This window comes from Taudactylus pleione, unplaced genomic scaffold (assembly GCF_031769625.1).
Source record: "Taudactylus pleione unplaced genomic scaffold, aTauple2 ptg000676l, whole genome shotgun sequence".
NCBI lineage: Eukaryota > Metazoa > Chordata > Amphibia > Anura > Myobatrachidae > Taudactylus > Taudactylus pleione.
In genome coordinates, this window is record NW_028285078.1 from 731,507 (window position 1) to 747,859 (window position 16,353).

General features: G+C 42.4%; 1 protein-coding gene across 2 annotated transcripts in view; it reads right to left on the reverse strand.

Moving 5' to 3' along the window:
* Window positions 1–345: 345 nt before the first annotated feature.
* The window catches only part of PLAT (plasminogen activator, tissue type), a 33,218-nt gene continuing 17,210 nt past the window's right edge, over window positions 346–16,353 (reverse strand). For both annotated transcript variants that reach the window (XM_088455865.1, XM_088455864.1), the window contains exons 4-15: window positions 13,919–13,961; window positions 13,180–13,311; window positions 12,913–13,023; window positions 11,180–11,354; window positions 9,314–9,405; window positions 6,857–7,028; window positions 6,265–6,350; window positions 5,961–6,177; window positions 5,748–5,884; window positions 5,058–5,198; window positions 3,905–4,053; window positions 346–2,946 (exon numbers count right to left, since the gene is read on the reverse strand). In XM_088455865.1, the coding sequence (XP_088311991.1) occupies window positions 2,779–2,946; window positions 3,905–4,053; window positions 5,058–5,198; window positions 5,748–5,884; window positions 5,961–6,177; window positions 6,265–6,350; window positions 6,857–7,028; window positions 9,314–9,405; window positions 11,180–11,354; window positions 12,913–13,023; window positions 13,180–13,311; window positions 13,919–13,961 (1,623 nt within the window). In that variant the 3' untranslated portion in view covers window positions 346–2,778. The remainder of the gene's footprint in view (window positions 2,947–3,904; window positions 4,054–5,057; window positions 5,199–5,747; window positions 5,885–5,960; window positions 6,178–6,264; window positions 6,351–6,856; window positions 7,029–9,313; window positions 9,406–11,179; window positions 11,355–12,912; window positions 13,024–13,179; window positions 13,312–13,918; window positions 13,962–16,353) is intronic.

Sequence of the window (16,353 nt, forward strand, 5' to 3'; positions counted from 1 at the left end):
TCCCTTAGACCAATCTACTGTCTGCTGCAGTCTAGATAAGACCTGGAAATGCAGCAAAGAACAGCAGTCTGATGTTGCCCATATAAATATGATTCACTTGCAGTCTCATAGGAAACATAAATGGTCGTAAGAATTGTTTATGGTGACGTTGCTAGGGATGTGACCACATATTAATAGGGCATAATGTACATGCTATGCCTTTGGAGCTTCATGACTTTCTACTAGCAGTCTTCTGACCATTGTATAAGTGCTATGAGATGTATGCTTTGTTTTTGTAGTTAAAGGTACAAAAAATACTTTACTATTTAATAAACTCTGCAAAGAAAAGTCAGGGTAAGACTTGAGTAATTTTACTTTTATGCAATTAGGTCTTTTTGGCTTTAATTGTTTTCAAATTCATTGTACACTGCATTCAGGGCTAATATTGTAACTCACTAAGGGGCTGATTCTGCGCCGAACTGAACTCTGTACATACGCACATGGCGAGCTTTTGCATACAGCGAGCACAGAGAGGCGAATTTACTCATTTTTGCTCAAGTCGTCTGAGTCGGACAAAAAATGGGCAGATCTGTCTATGAAATTTGGCGTTTTGAGCCGAGAACTGTGCGGTGAGAATGTGAGAGGACATGACCGTCCTGACTTATGGGTATGTATCTAAATCTTAGTGCGATACTGAGTCCTGCTTCTGACGGATCTCTTGCACCAAGTACGATGCTGGTGCAAGTGCCGATACTAACAATGACGGTGCAGCGGGTGGCATGGGTTTCCGCTTGCAGGCACATGGACCCTCGCATTAGCCCAACGAAATTTGGCACTAGCATAAGCTGGTAAATGTGGCTTCCATGGCTGCCCGCTAATACACTCTATGTCCGGCTCAGAATCAAACCCTACGTTTATGCAAAGTAATATATCAAAATCCTATTCATTAATAAGATTCAACACACATTCACCTGGTGATTATCTAAAGGAACACATGTCTCCAGGTGTATAGGTACAAAAATAGTGGTTAATTCAGATACACTGACACAGCTAATATACTGTTACACTTGGACTTTGCATTTTTGCTGTGTCCGCCTCTGTAGTGCTCTTTGTCTCATCTCCTGGTACCATATAAATATATGATGATGTTAATCTCCTGGTGAATATCCATTCCATTGGTTGTCCAATCCTGTGCTGCCCAATGGTTTTCCACCCATACCCAGCCCTCTGCTGATCTGGCTGCTCTTGTCTCAGCCCCTGGTATCTATCCTAAGCAGTGCTTGTCTGTCACCTGCCCTCTACTTCTCTCGCTGGCCTTGTCTCATTTCCTGTTGTCAATCCTCTTTAGTAGCTGTTTGTCCCTGCCTTCTTGTATCATCTCCCATTATCCATCCTATCCAGTTGTTTTGTCCTCCTGTCTGTCCTCTACTGCTCTGTGCCCCCCCTCACCCTATATCATTGCCTTATGTCTGTCCTGTACAGTGGTTATCCATCCCTATTATGTCTTTTCCTTTCTCTCATCTCCTGGTGTCTGTCATATCCAGTGGTTGTCTGTCCGTGTTCTGCTCTCTAATGCTCTCTCTGCCCCTTTCTCTCATCTCCTGGCCATTGTCCTCCCCAGTGGTTGTCTTTTAGTCAACTGGTGGTTATATGGTGATAATTGTTTTTCTCTATTCCTGGTCTGCATTTGTGACATTTGGTGAACCTGTCCTTTTGTTTTGTTATGCGTGTATCCACAAGCTAGGTAGTTCATTCACTATTACGTCACGTATTAATAGGTGGTCACATAATGCACTGACAGTGAGGTCTGTTAGATGCCACATGAAGGGCTCAGGGCCTGATTCAGAGCCGCACATAAGCGGCCGCTCGTTCGTTTCGAGCAATGTTTGCCCTACTGCGCATGTGTACGGATCGTAATACGCATGCGCGAACCAGTCAGTGCGGCCGAAAATCGTTTGTTCGCTAAATAGCGAATGCCTGCTATTTTGAGTGACAGAATGAGGCGTATGTGGGTGGTAACAGGGGAAGGTGCTTGAAAACAGGGAGTGGAGATCAGAACGCAGGCGTGCTTAAAGGTCAAAACGGGCGTTTTATGGGTGTGCATAAGTAATACAGCAGCATCACTGACCACGTCACTGGGTTATTTTATAGTCAGAACTGCTTGCAAATTTGTGGTAGGAAAAACCAACCACAAGAATAGCGAGCAGTTCATACGCTGGTCGATGTACTCGATTAATCTAATAAATAGCGGACATGACGTATGATGCGAGCGGCCAGGGGGCGTTTTTATCAAAAAAAGACCGCATGTTTTGTTCGCTCATTCAGACATAGAGGCGGCAACAGACCGCAAAGAGCGAACGGTTCATTTGAATAGCCACCCCCTTTTTATGAACGAGCGAGCGCTAATAGCGACCGGCTCTGAATCAGGCCCTTATACCACTGGGTGTGACACCCACTCAATAGATTAAGCTTTAACCAGCATAAATGTGTTATTGTCATAGAATTAGTTCTGCACATTCCAAAGACTGTTTCCTGGTAGAAGTTTCTTCCAGTCGTTCCATGATGATTCCACGCTCAGGTATACTGACTATTTTTCCCTTACAGAACATAATTTTGCCCCAGATGGGTATTCAGAATCAGTAGTCACACTTTTCCTTGGCCTTTGTATGGACAGATATAAAAAGTAATAAATATCTTCTATTTCTATTGAAAAGTATAAATAAGTTCTCCTTTGGAAGGGGAATGATACATTCTTTGGTCTGACATGTCCAGCAATGCCATAGCGGTTTATGTGTAGTCTCAGTTCATTCGGATGCCTGATTTTGCCTGGATCCAGTCTAAGTAGCGCGTTACCCGCGTGTAAACACCAGGCTTATCCTTCTTACCACATCCGTCACCCCAACTGATGATGCCAAAAAGGTGCATGCGACCATTCACGAGGCAAACGAGAGGTCCCCCTGAGTCACCCTGCACAGAAAGAAGGTGGTTAGAGAATACCATCCTTTGCTCTCCCACTGATAGCTTTATGATGTATAACTACTTCAAACAATTAAGACAGGAGAGATTAACATCTATAAACTAGGTTCTACCACAATGGTCCTTGGTTTTTACATGTGAAGGCCCTGGCTGTTTTTGGGCAGATGAGAGATTCAGCCAGGATTTCTATAACATGAATCTAAGCTACTGATCCCCAGTTTTTTATAGCTGTAATGTAATGGTGCTTCTGGGGAAACCTCCAGGAGAACTGCACTCTCACATTGGCAGAATTGTCTATTATTTCTTTACTATATGACAACTGTATAGACAGCAGACAAGCCCAATCTGCTGTCTAAAGCTGGCCACACACTAGATCAACTTACATCCAACCAGCCAACTTGTTGATTGGTTGAAATGAAAATCTGGTAAGGAATGAGAGTAAATGATGATCAGCAATTTGCCCCTAAATACCAGAAAACAGATGAAAATGGTCGTCAGACAAGTTTGTTAAATGTTTGATCTAAACTATTTGTTCAAACAACAGTTTTGGTCCATTTTCCAGCGTTTGGGAGCAAATTGCTGATTTAATTCCTTACCAGATTTTCATTCCAACCAATCAACTAGTTGGTTGGTTGGAATGAAAATCTTGTAATCTATGGGAGTAAATGATGATCAGCAATTTGCTCCTAAATGCCAGAAAACAGATGAAAATGGTCGTTTGAACAAATTGTTTGGATCAAACATTTAACAAACAACAGTTTTTGTCCATTTTTCGGCGTTTGGGAGCAAATTGCTGATTGCCATTTACTCCCATACCTTACCAGATTTTCATTCCAACCAATCAACTAGTTGGCTGGTTGGACAGATAATCTGTAGATGTGTGGCCAGCTTAAGGCCACAGAATTAGTCTGGATTCCCAGGCTGTGTGTGAGATGTATGATTTGGTCACCTGGCAGGCATCATCCTTGTTCCGTGTGTCTCCTGCACACAGCATGTTCGCAGTCACAAGGCGGTCAGATAGCTGCTTGGGGGTGCACATGGTGTCAGGGTACAGTCTTACATGACCTTCTTTAAGCTGTTCAGAATAGAATGCAGAGACTGAAGAGAGAAGACAAAGAGTAAGATATAGGCCAAATACAGGGCACGTAAACTATAAAGATAACAGGATCATAAATAAGAGCCTCCAGTACAGTCATCCTGATTCAGGTCTGTTTATACTCTGCCACCCCAACAAAAGATCACATACAGTATACTCCAGCATCATCACCAACACTGTCTCTATCGACCTACCTACCAACCTACAAGGGATCGGTCATTTGATGTACGCTATACAGAATGTGAACTCTATAACAAAGAATATATACAGGTAATTCCCTATCGTAGTCTGCGTCATGTTTTGATATTTAGCTGCCAGCTGTTACCATACGTGTGTGGAAATGTCCCTTCATACTTGTTTAAGCATCTAAAAAGTACACAATATGAATGCATAGACGAGCACCATTCTTTAATTGGACAATTATTCTTATTGTTGGCCACCCATTGGCTGGACCTGCTGCTAATTTCACAGCTTCCAATGGAGACTTTGCAGTACATCTGGCATTGGTTTATAAGTAGCAATACCAGCTGACTCAGTGTTACAGGCCTGTGATTGGTCCATGTATCCTTTGGATTCCTCCTGATAAGTGCAAGGCCTATACCATGTCTTACTTGCTTAAAGACTGTGGGCCTACTTTATTCTGTTTTATCTGTGTATACTATGCACTCTCTGCAGGAGATGGTATATAGCAAAACTAACCTGTCCTGCAGCTTCTGCCATCTTCTGCCTATGACCGACCCCAAACGTGGTGAGCACTACATAATATTTAGTTCTATTGCTAGAAGTAGACATATGGGTTTTTTTTTTTTTTTTTTATTGCTCTTTTTTTCTTTACAGCAAATTTTTTTTTTTTACTGGCAGCAAATGTATTACTTGTTTTCAGCCATGGGGCTTGCTGCAAAGAAAACTATACTCATAATGCCTGGACCCTAGCATGTGTTCACTTGCAGCTACAAGGACTTGTATAACCAATGTAATGAAAGTATATAGAGGACTGTTCTCTTACACTGCTCAGGCCTCCCATATCCAGAAATCTCACACTCCGTCCAGTCTGGCAGGGTTTGTCCTCTCTCAGGCATGCATGCTGGCCTGGATCCGTCCGTCTCCATCGCACATGAGCCAGAAGCAGACTTGAGCTTTAGAAGAGCTGCAATTATGAATAAACGTGATGAAGGAGAAAGATGTGGAAGCTGAAATTAATTGCACAGACAAGAGCGCTGCAATATTTGGGGTATGGAATCTTAAAGATAGATGTTCTGAGTCTATACCCAACAATGGTGATAGACTCAATAAGACACTATATAGGTCACCTCTATCTGAACACAAATATCCTTAAAACCTGAACCGTTGAGGAACTTGTGGGGAGGGGTGGGGGGGGTCCTTGATGGCCAGAGTTGGGAATGAGCGTGCTTAAGGTGAAGGAGTAAGAAAATAGCCAATAAATAGATTGAGGTAAGCTTAGCAAGCGGAGACATTTAAGAAAACCGTTATAGAAGTGACCATGTACAAAATGTGGTTTTGCCCATAGCATCAAATGAGACAATTCCCAACATTTCTAACTAGTTCAATTTCCTCTTTCCCGGACCAGGCAAAGGTAAACTGGTCTGGACACGAATAGAGCATTGAAATTGGTTAAATAAACACGATTACTGAGAATATGGATGCCACATTTGGGGTCCTACCACTATTTGCTCACCAATGTCATTATCAAAGGTATTTTCATCAAACTGAGGGTGGATATAAATGGTTTCCACTTCAAAATTTTGCTCCTCCTTCCCAGGCACAACACGCAATGTCCGGCCCAGTTTCACACTGAACAGCATAGGGGAAGTCCTGCAATGAAAAGACGTCAGAGACGTGATATACTGACATGGGCTGTCACCTGTAATAATCAAAACAAAATACTCACTCATCAGGGAAGCAATGGGCAGCGGTCAACACCCAGCAGCGGTCTATGAGTGTCCCCCCACAGCGGAAATACTCAGAACGACGCCCAATTTGAAAGATGGCTGCCATCCATGGGTGAGAGGTTATCTGTGCACCATGGCCTCCAGAGATCCGGAACCGAGGCTGTAATGGAGTCTGTTGTTGAGGCTTCCATTGAGGTTTCCGAATGCCACAGGTGGCTGACAAAAAAAGCAGAAGGCAAATGGCAATGTTAGATTAAATTAGTTCTGCACAGTATGGCTCCTGCCCAATTCATTATCACTTACAGCATCGGGGGACATCACAGAATTCCCAGGTTGTTTCTGTCCTGTTCATTACGTGACACCAAGGACGAACGTCATTATCTGGATTCCTGCAAAGTACACAAGAGATGTCGCTTTAATGCAGAACTAAAAGACAATATTCTAATGAAAAAAAAAGTGTTTGTGAGAGGAAATGGGTGGAAGTGCCTTGGTATCAGCCATTTTGTCTGTCAGCATGTTAATCAAAAAATAAGAACAAGCTTGAAATATCCCACTCTCATCTTCCTGAGTGGGCCGTGCTACTTAGCATCACTCTCCATCCTCAAGGGTAGGAGCCCAAACCAAGGATGCCTAGGCCAATGCCAAATACCTTGATCAGTGGGTACTTTGGTAACAAAAATCACTATTGGCCTGATACTGCAACCAAGGTGAGTAATCATCATTGTGGTTGGTGAGTAACAATCATTGTGGTTGGTGAGTAACCATCATTGTGGTTGGTGAGTAACAATCATTGTGGTTGGTGAGTAACCATCATTGTGGTTGGTGAGTAACCATCATTGTGGTTGCTCTCCATGCATTGCCATTCGTATATATATGCTAGTAGTGTGACACTTACCTGCAGTAATTGTGGCTTCCGAGTCCTTGACTACGCGCATGGTCACTCCAGGCACTAAATGCTCTGTTTTTCAGCAAAGGCGAATCCCAGCGCAAGCATTGGGCGTTAGAGGTGGTGACATTCAGAGAACCCCGATACGTTGTCCCTCGGTCAGAGTAACACTTTGATGGGGCTGATTGAAATAAATATGTATTTTATATATATATGGAATTCAATTTAATCAGTTACTAACAGTTACTATTAATCAGAATAAAACCACTACACTGTAAGATCTCTTGGCCATGAGCAGGATCCTCTCTATACCCTTTGTTTTCATGTCTGCATTACTTTGTCTATCTTGTATGTTTCTGTTGTACCCTGGAGACTTACAAATCAATGAAATAATAATAGATGTAATTTTAATAGACTGCAGCACTCATGTACTGTATATATTGTGACATTACCGCAAACAGTGACATTATATATATGCAGAACAGTAAATTATGAATTGTGTTAGTGGGTCATAAAAAAGTGCAGTCCGTCTGTCATGGCTGAAAGATGCTGAGGTTACAGTTCTAGGAAGCCACAACCATAGCTACAAAAATTACAAATCACCGACATTAAATCTCAGTGGCCTCTTTGCGGCTGTAGAATTGTGAACTCTCCATAAACAGAACTTTGGGACAATCCGCAGGTGGTCTGTCATTTATGTGAGCTTGTATGAAGCGTCACGCGGCCACGGCAGTTATACCACGATGGAAAACAGCTGAAATCTAGTGCTGAGGGTAAATTCCTTTGTTCTTTTTTTTTCTTTTAATGACGAAATGTGAGGAAAATACTTTTTGGAGGATTTCAGTTCTCAGCTGAGAGTCTTTAAAAGTGTTGGGATTTAGATGTGCGGTTGACTTTGAGGTCATTTCCCTGCTTAGCATTTCCCTGCCAGAAATAAGTTTTCTACTTTTTCCAGGAAAATCGGCACAAGCAGATTAATGTGTAGTAGTCAGGTCTGAGTACACACTAACAGCCGACCCACCAACCTATCTGACGATTGGTAAGTGCATATACACTTACCAATCGTCCGCCCAATGTGTCGGGCCGAACGACAAAACTGGACGGGCATTTAAATTTGCCTGCCTAGTTCAGCTGTCACTCACCACCGGGTCCCTGCAGCATGTGTACGGGGGATCGGCAGGTCACACGTACACACCAGCAGATGCGATATGTCATTCACAGATATATTGAGGGTACACACACGCCAACGCGATCGCGATATATCGGTCGTTCCAACATTAACTTCTGTCAATTGCTTTCTGGGTTTATGACATTAGCTGCCTTAAATATTTATTACCAGTTATTTATATAGCGCACACATATTCCACAGCGCTTTACAGGGAATATTTCAGTAAGTCACATCAGTGCCTGCCCCAGCAGAGCTAACAGCTTATGCTCTCTACCACGTGGACACACTACAATGTTTTTTTGTATGAATCCAATTAACCTACCAGTATGTGTTTTGATTGTGCGAGGAAACGGAGCACCCGGGGAAGCCCACTCAAATACGGGGAGATACAAACTCCACACACATGGGCCATGACACCATGAGTTGAACTCCACTATGCTATCCGTGCTACCCATATACGTATAATACACCCACTGGTGTAAGTTCACTGGACTTACTGGCTGTAAATGTGCCATTTATGTATTTATTAACAATAAGAAGATTATTAGTTCAATAAACTATATGAAAATCGCATATCTTTACACATGATGGTAAAGCATCGTGTCTAAAGGTATACTGCTGATATGGTTAAAATGCTTTGATTAACATTAGTACCACGTCGGCATATTGCTGTTGGCATTATGCTGTCCACATTGTAACTGTTGACATTGTAAGTGTCGAAAAAGCAGCTACTGCCCTTGGAATGCAACCATGGATGCTGCATCAGGAACAATGATAGAGCATAAAGCTAAACCAGGGGTGTTCAACATGTGGCTTTCCAGCTGTTGTGGAACTACACATCCCAGCATGCCCTGCCACAGTTTTAGCATTCCCTATAGCAGTACTGTGACAGGCATGCTGGGATATGTAGTTTCACAACAGCTGGAGGGACACGGCCTAAATTAACGCCTAATCTTTTATATTCTTCATAAAGGTGTTGCAATCAGATAAGAGTGGAAGTCGCTGAGGAATGAACTCCCAGAATGGAGCTAACTAGCAGGAATTCAACAAAGTTACCATATTTTCTGGGGAAAAATAAATACTGACCTATTTCTACTGCCTTAGTTATAAAATTGCTACCAAATCCCATTTTACCAGCCAAACCAATAATGTACCTAAAGGCAATCATATTTACTTTGCAAAGTCTGTAGTATTAGAAGTCATATTGAGGTAAACACTGCATGTATTATATCCACAACTTCCTCAATGTCTACGGTTGCTATGGGAACAACATACAAAGAACGTCTGGTGGCACTTACTTGCTTTGCAAGCTGGCACTCTGCAGTACTCCCAGCTGTACTTTCCATCCTTGAAAACATGGCACCAGGGAGTGATGTCATCATCAGGGTTCCTGTGAAATATTAAATCCCCTTAATGTACATGTTATACAGCCCTATCTAGTTTAGGTAGTTTGTCAGGGCTATAGAAACACCTCACTGCTGTCCATTTCCAACTACAATGCGTGGTCATGCCAAATGTGTGAGTAATATGATCTGCATCTGCTCTCTATACATATTCAAGTAGCCCGAGACCATGACCTTACTAGGGACACAAACATCTGCTGAGGGTTTATGAACCAGAATTATTGTGTATTTAAAATCTGCACATTTGCCAAGTCTTCCCGCCCAAGAGAAAATACAAAACTCAGATTAAAAAAAAAAGCAAATCCATTTTCTGTTGCTGTAATTTAATAGGAGTGCATTAAGAGTTCATGGTCTACAGGTGGCGATCTGTGCATATTACAGACAGGGCTGATTTTATTGTCTTCCTGGTTTAGAGGGGTTTTAGCCTCAGATTATATTGGTGTAAACACATCGTCCGGAAACTTTTACTAGGCCCTTAACTTCTGTATATATCCGCCGTGTGTATATATGGTAAATGATACAAAGCTTCTCTCTGGATACATCTGTACCCAATGCTAGGTGCACATTTCAGCTGGTCCCAGACCCTCCAACATGAGCCATTTTATCTGGTACAAAATGCTCTCTTCCCACTTTCCTACTTCTATGCATAATGCAGTAACCAAGGCTAAATTTATTTAAAAAATAATCTCACATCAATGGGCCTAAGTTTTAAATGTTTTTTCAAAAGCAAAATCCAGAAGATGTCACAGGTATCTCCTGCATTCTGCTAAGTTCTGGGGGCTGTGGTGCTAGGCTGTGGTATAATAGATCTACATGAAAAAGGTTGACAATGTCTACATAGACACCAGATGTTAAACAGACAAAAGGTCGACAGGGACAAAATACCAACACACTAAATGTCTACATGGAAGAAGGTTGACAGGGCCAAAAGGGGCGACATGAAAATGGGCGACACACAAATGGTCAACACATTTTCATGTAGATCTATAGTCCGGATACTGCGGTGCTAATGCCATCTTGAGAATCATTAGCCATTGTGGTCTATTGGCTACAATTGGGCAACTTTTTCTGTAGAGGGATCTTCAGATACCCTCCGAAAGGGCCATATAGCTGGTCAATAGAGCACTCTGTGCTGGCCCTGCCTTACAAACGTGTGATGTCATGATGTCGCAATGAGAGGGGGAAGAAGCTTCTCTACTACGCATGCGCCGCTAACATGGTGCCCATGCCATCGTCCTAGAGACTTCTCTACCGCGCACGTGCAAATCTCCAGGAAAATGGCCATTGCACCATTTTCACAATGATTTGTGCTGCTGTTGCAGCGCCGACACGGGTTTCCGTAGAGGTATTAAACATGGGTGCAGGGAGTGCGGTGTGGGCCTTGCTGGACATAGTGGCCCATGGGCACCGCACACCTTGCACCCATTATACATATGATAATGCTCCGGGGGGTAAGAGGGTGTGAAACTATGTCCTCGGCTTTTAAACTTTTGTGACATTAAGGGTTAAGATTTATATTTATTATTATTATAGCAGCTGTAAATGTAACAGGATACTGATCTGTAGCATATGGCTCAGGTCTATGGTTATTTCAACCTCTTCTATTCCAGTTTTCAGTAACTGGTGCTATCATTAGATGAATGGACATGGTGCTTCCCTTTCTTACCATGCGATCATATTAAGCTGCTAGATTCAGTTCTGCCCCTTATACTGCATGTTGTGGTCACATGTGGTTACACTAGTATGGCTCCATCGGACTACCTGCAGTAGTTGTGGTTTCCTAGTCCAAGTTGTTGTGCCTCTCTGTGCTGCGCATTGTATCTCTTCTCACTGAGAGCTGGGGAGTTCCAGTTCACACAGACCTCTCCACTCTGCGTCCGGCTGTGGTTTCCTCTGTATGTCTGTCCTGAGCCCTCATAACACGAAGCCTGAGTGTCTGCAGAAGGATGAAGAGATACAAGGCATCATCTACTGTCATTATAAGTGCATATATATTGTCAGTACTGACATACAATGATATCATAGGTACATTATGAGTGTAAATAGTTACTCTGCATCACTATACAGTGCCAGTAGCTCACGCAGGGGGGGTTTCTGAGTACCCAGAAACCCGCCCTGACAAACTAGAGTGCAGGCAACGTGTTCTTATGCCCCACACCCTCGCGGCAATTTTGCTGTGATTCGTGGGTCAATATGGAGGAGGCGGAGCCAATACGACAATTTAATTAGATTAGAATCATTTGGCTTAATAACATGGTGCCAGCCTGCTAGATCCTGTCCCTACCAGATCTGATGCTAGGTAAGTTTTTTGTAATGTATGTGACATATGTTTGTGTGCAAGGTATGTGTGACATATGTATGTGTGTATGTATATGTATATATGTGTTTATGTATATGTGTGTGAATATCATATATGTATGTATGTGTATACAAATACCCACACATATATATATATATATATATGGAAACCCCCCCATAAAAATCCTGCCTTTGCCCCTGAGTGCATCACTATAGGCGTAACCACTGGATTTCTCGGGGGTGGTTTCCAGATGCTTGTTGTTAGTAGGCGTGTGGCCAGACCATGAAGAGGGCATAATTAGCACTTAACAAGCTATAATCTGGCTCATACAAGTGTAGTATATGTATTACATCAGACAACACACCTACAAGACCAGCGATCATATTAAGCTGCTAGATTCAGTTCTGTCCCTTATACTGCATGTTGTGGTCACAGCTCTAGTATAATCGTATTATTTAGTACTGATACTGTGCTCATGATTTGAACCATTGCCCAAGCCAGGGACAAAGCAGGGTTTCCAGGCAACTGGAAAACCCCATTACCATCCCCTATCATAATTACTGTATAGAGATACAGTGTACAGTGCAGCATGAATATGATCAGTGTACAGAGAAACATCATAAATGAAGCCATTCCATGCAGTATCAACAACAGGTGCAGTGTGTGTGGTGCATGCAGGGCTGTGGGTCAAAGGAACTCTGCAACCTCACACTCAGGGGCTCATTTATCAACAAGTCTTCTCATATGCAACGCTGCGTATGATAAATGGTGCTCCAGCCAATCCGCTCCCAACTGTCATTTTTCAAACAGACGACAGATAGGAGCTATAACTCATTCCGTATGATATAACTCATTGTGTATGATAAAACTCATTGCGTATGATAAAAGTCAAATATAAATTGGCCCCTGAGACCCTTCCACTGTGCCCTGCCGTGCAATGTTCTGCTCCTCATACGTGCTGCCGGTTGCATCATCTTTCCGCCAATGTCTTCAGAGAGATGGTGATGGCACAATAGATAACAAAGGCTCTGGCACTGTGCCACAGTTTTTGCTATCTTTTGAACATCCATCTTTCTGAAGACATCGCTGGAAAGATGGCACCGCCAAAAGCAAATATGGGGGAAGAGGTCACTGAGTGGGGGCAGGCTGCTACACATGGGCCTCCTCATTTGTTAAACCGCCTCTGGTTCCATACCTATTTCGCAGTGCTCTCCGGTGAATCCTCTGAGACAGTGGCACAGATAATGTGAGGAATACAGCGCCTGCTTACAGCGCCCTCCATTGTAGCAGTGCTGTTCTATACAATCTGTGGAGAGAGGTACTGGTGAGTAAATCATTTGTCTGTCTCCTCAGTCTGTCTCACCTGCAGTAAGTGGGACAGATCATGTGTGGTAGCTCTGTTGTGTCATAAGCATCGGCTTAATACATCCCAATATCTTTCCAGTCAGTTCCCACCTCTTACCTATAATTGGCACAGAGTGACATTTGCTCCTCCCATCCTCACAGCGACAGAACTCCACCCTCCATCTGGCAGGCCGCAGCCAGGTGTCTCCACCTGTGAATACCCTTCCTGAGGGTCGTTCCATGCACAAAGCTGTATGACAGGAAAAGAAGTGTAACCCATATGCAGACTGGCAGTCATTATATCCTTTCCTACCTTTACCCCTGGCACCAAAACCACCGTGCATCCATAACCTGCTCTGCAGGATCCAATCACAGTGACAGGATCCATCTAGCGCAGTTAACAGGAATTCAAATATTTTAAAAGTCACCTGTCACATTACACAGAGGATGCCGCCATTTTGTAGGCAAACTGATATTCATGAATTGTTAGCTGAAACAATATTCATGAGCGAGAAGACTAACAAAATGAATAGACACTCTTTTCCCTCATTTCCTAAAAGGACCTTTTGTAGATCCATAGAAGAACATCGTTGAGTTTAGAAAAGTAACTAAGACGTTTACTAGTTAATTGTGTTTGCAAGTACCGGAGGGAAAATGAAGAGACATATACAGTATGTGAATGACTAAAAATGTAATTATTTCTGAAACAAATGTATATATAGTATAAGAGGTGAGAGGGGCACTTTAAATCATACTGTATCTCATATATTACTGATAGGACACACACGCTCCTCCAGACAGCCATTACACATCTCTCAGTTTATCCCCTCCCAAGGTAAAGACGTGCGGATAATCACATTTGTAAGTCCTGGTTCCTCTTTTCTCTCGGTGATGAAGAACCTAGGAAGGAAGGGATGCGGGTGTTAGGCAGCCATTGGGAAGGGAGCAGCCACTATATATAGGGGGGGGGGACTAATAAGGAGATGTTTACTAGCAAACATATTCTCATTAACTCACTGTAATAAACAGAAATATAGCTACGAACGTAGAGTCAATGGTCCATAACCAGTTTACCACTTCCAAAAGCATAAACAGATGCCTTTTATATAGAGCTCTAAATAAGCATATTATTCATAAAATGTTGGTTCGTTTATCATAATAAGAAAACATTGGGGGCCTTATTCTAAGTCAGGCTCAGCAGCGATGTCAGACGCAGTGGAGCGATGTTCTGCGCATGTGTCCAGATTCCGTGTGAACAGAGTCACAACTGCAATTGAGGCATCACAGGAGCCATACAGGAGGCGCACAGGAGCCACACAGGAGGCGCAGAGGGGATGCACAGGAGCTACACAGGAGACACACAGAAGGTGCACAAGAGATGCACAGAAACCACACAGGGGACGCACAAGAGACGCACAGGAAAATCACAGTAGGCATACAGTCTCAGGGATGTTTTGAAAATGTATTGGGCGTTCCTGGGTGGTGACAGGGAGGTGACCTAGTGGATGCATGGATATGGACTGTCTAATAGGCGTATGGGAGTATCGGGCATGACACTGATAGTGGTTGCGTACTCAAATCAAGTAAAAGTTTTATATTGCATTATTTTATTAAACTCCTTTAAAGAAAGAGTGAAAGTGACCTTCAAAGTCAGAGTGTTAGTTGTATCTCAGTTGGAATGTGGGATTACTGGGGTTGCTGGAGCAGATTATGGTGGATACATAATGACTGGGCTGCCATAGAATTATTATTATTACATTTAATTTATAGGTCGCCACAAGTGGTCCGCAGTGGCGTACATATGTCAATACTAGTATAGTACACAGAACATTACATTACAATACAGTAACCAGAACATAAACAGAGCACAAGTAACAATTAGCACCACTGCCGAAGTCAAATAATTGGTTATGATCATTTGTAATTATTATCTGAAGATCTAGTCGTCTGTGGGCCGATAAAGAGTAGATCGGACGCTATTCTGCATCGGCGAAATCCGATTTGCACAAATGCGTATATGTATATCTATATATATATGCAAGGTTTAGTCAGTAATGAGACACAGGTTCTGTATACAAGTCTGTGACTAGTAATTAAAAATACACAAAGATACTGTGAGTGTTTGCATATATATTGAGAAGTTCCGCATACAGATACAATATGTCTGTGGCAATTGAAGTGTAACATAGAGACTGATATGCTCAGAGGAAGTGTTCTAAATGTAGAGTTAGAAACAATTGTTAGAAGTTTGACTATTGTTAGCAATTGTATGCCTTGTGTTCAATGCTAATGTGGTTAAGAAAAACTGACAATTATATTCTAAATAAGCACAGGAAAGCTTTTGTTGAGTTATCAGACTTCTGGACTCCGGCCAAGGCTTGCTATGCCACCTGTGAGCAGAAAAAAATCTTGATTTTATATGACCTTTTGGAATTAGATTCAGACGGATATAATATAAAAAAAAATACCAGTTACTGGATAAAGCTATATATATATATATATATATATACATATATATATATATATATATACACAATTTTGTTGATCAGCACTCCTCTAAATCAATAAAGCAGCCGGGGTGCAATAGTCCAAAGGGCCCAAACTTACGTGCAGGCTTAGATAAAAATCAAGTAACCAGGCAGCACTCCACGGACTTAATAAATAGACATAGGATCAAAAAGTGAGAGCAAAGTTTCAGATGCTTTAATTCATCTTTCTTCAAGGTTTATCAAAGTACAAACAATCTTACCTTGTATAGAGAGAAGAAGAAACCCCCGTGACTCATGAACCGGCAAACAGAACCTGCCGGGCGAGCTGCCCAACACAGGTCTGCTATCAGACTTGCCCTTGAGGGTAAAAGTAGTGAACAGCCAGTGGCACGTCATTTCGTTTCTGCTAGGCACTCGCTTGCCACTCTCAGATACAAGCTGGTTGACCATGTGCCGCCATTGGTCAAAGGGGGTGATAGAGGCAGAATACTGTTACAACTTGAGGCCTCTTGGATTCACCGGTTGAACACGGTGGCTCCAATGGGTCTCAATGAATGTTTGAGTTTGGCCTGTTTTTAGCATTTATTTTCAGCTCTTCTTTAAGATATTTGTTATATATATACACATTAGTATTGTTCGACATTGCGTCATTAGATTAAGGTTTCATATATGTTCCCATATGGTTTCCATTATAATCTAGCTTTGTCTTTAAATACAGACTTTCGTGTTCTGAGTTATTGCTTTCAGCAGGAATGAGCTGCATTTATGCTTTGAGGTATACTTTGTCTAAACGCTGTAGGATG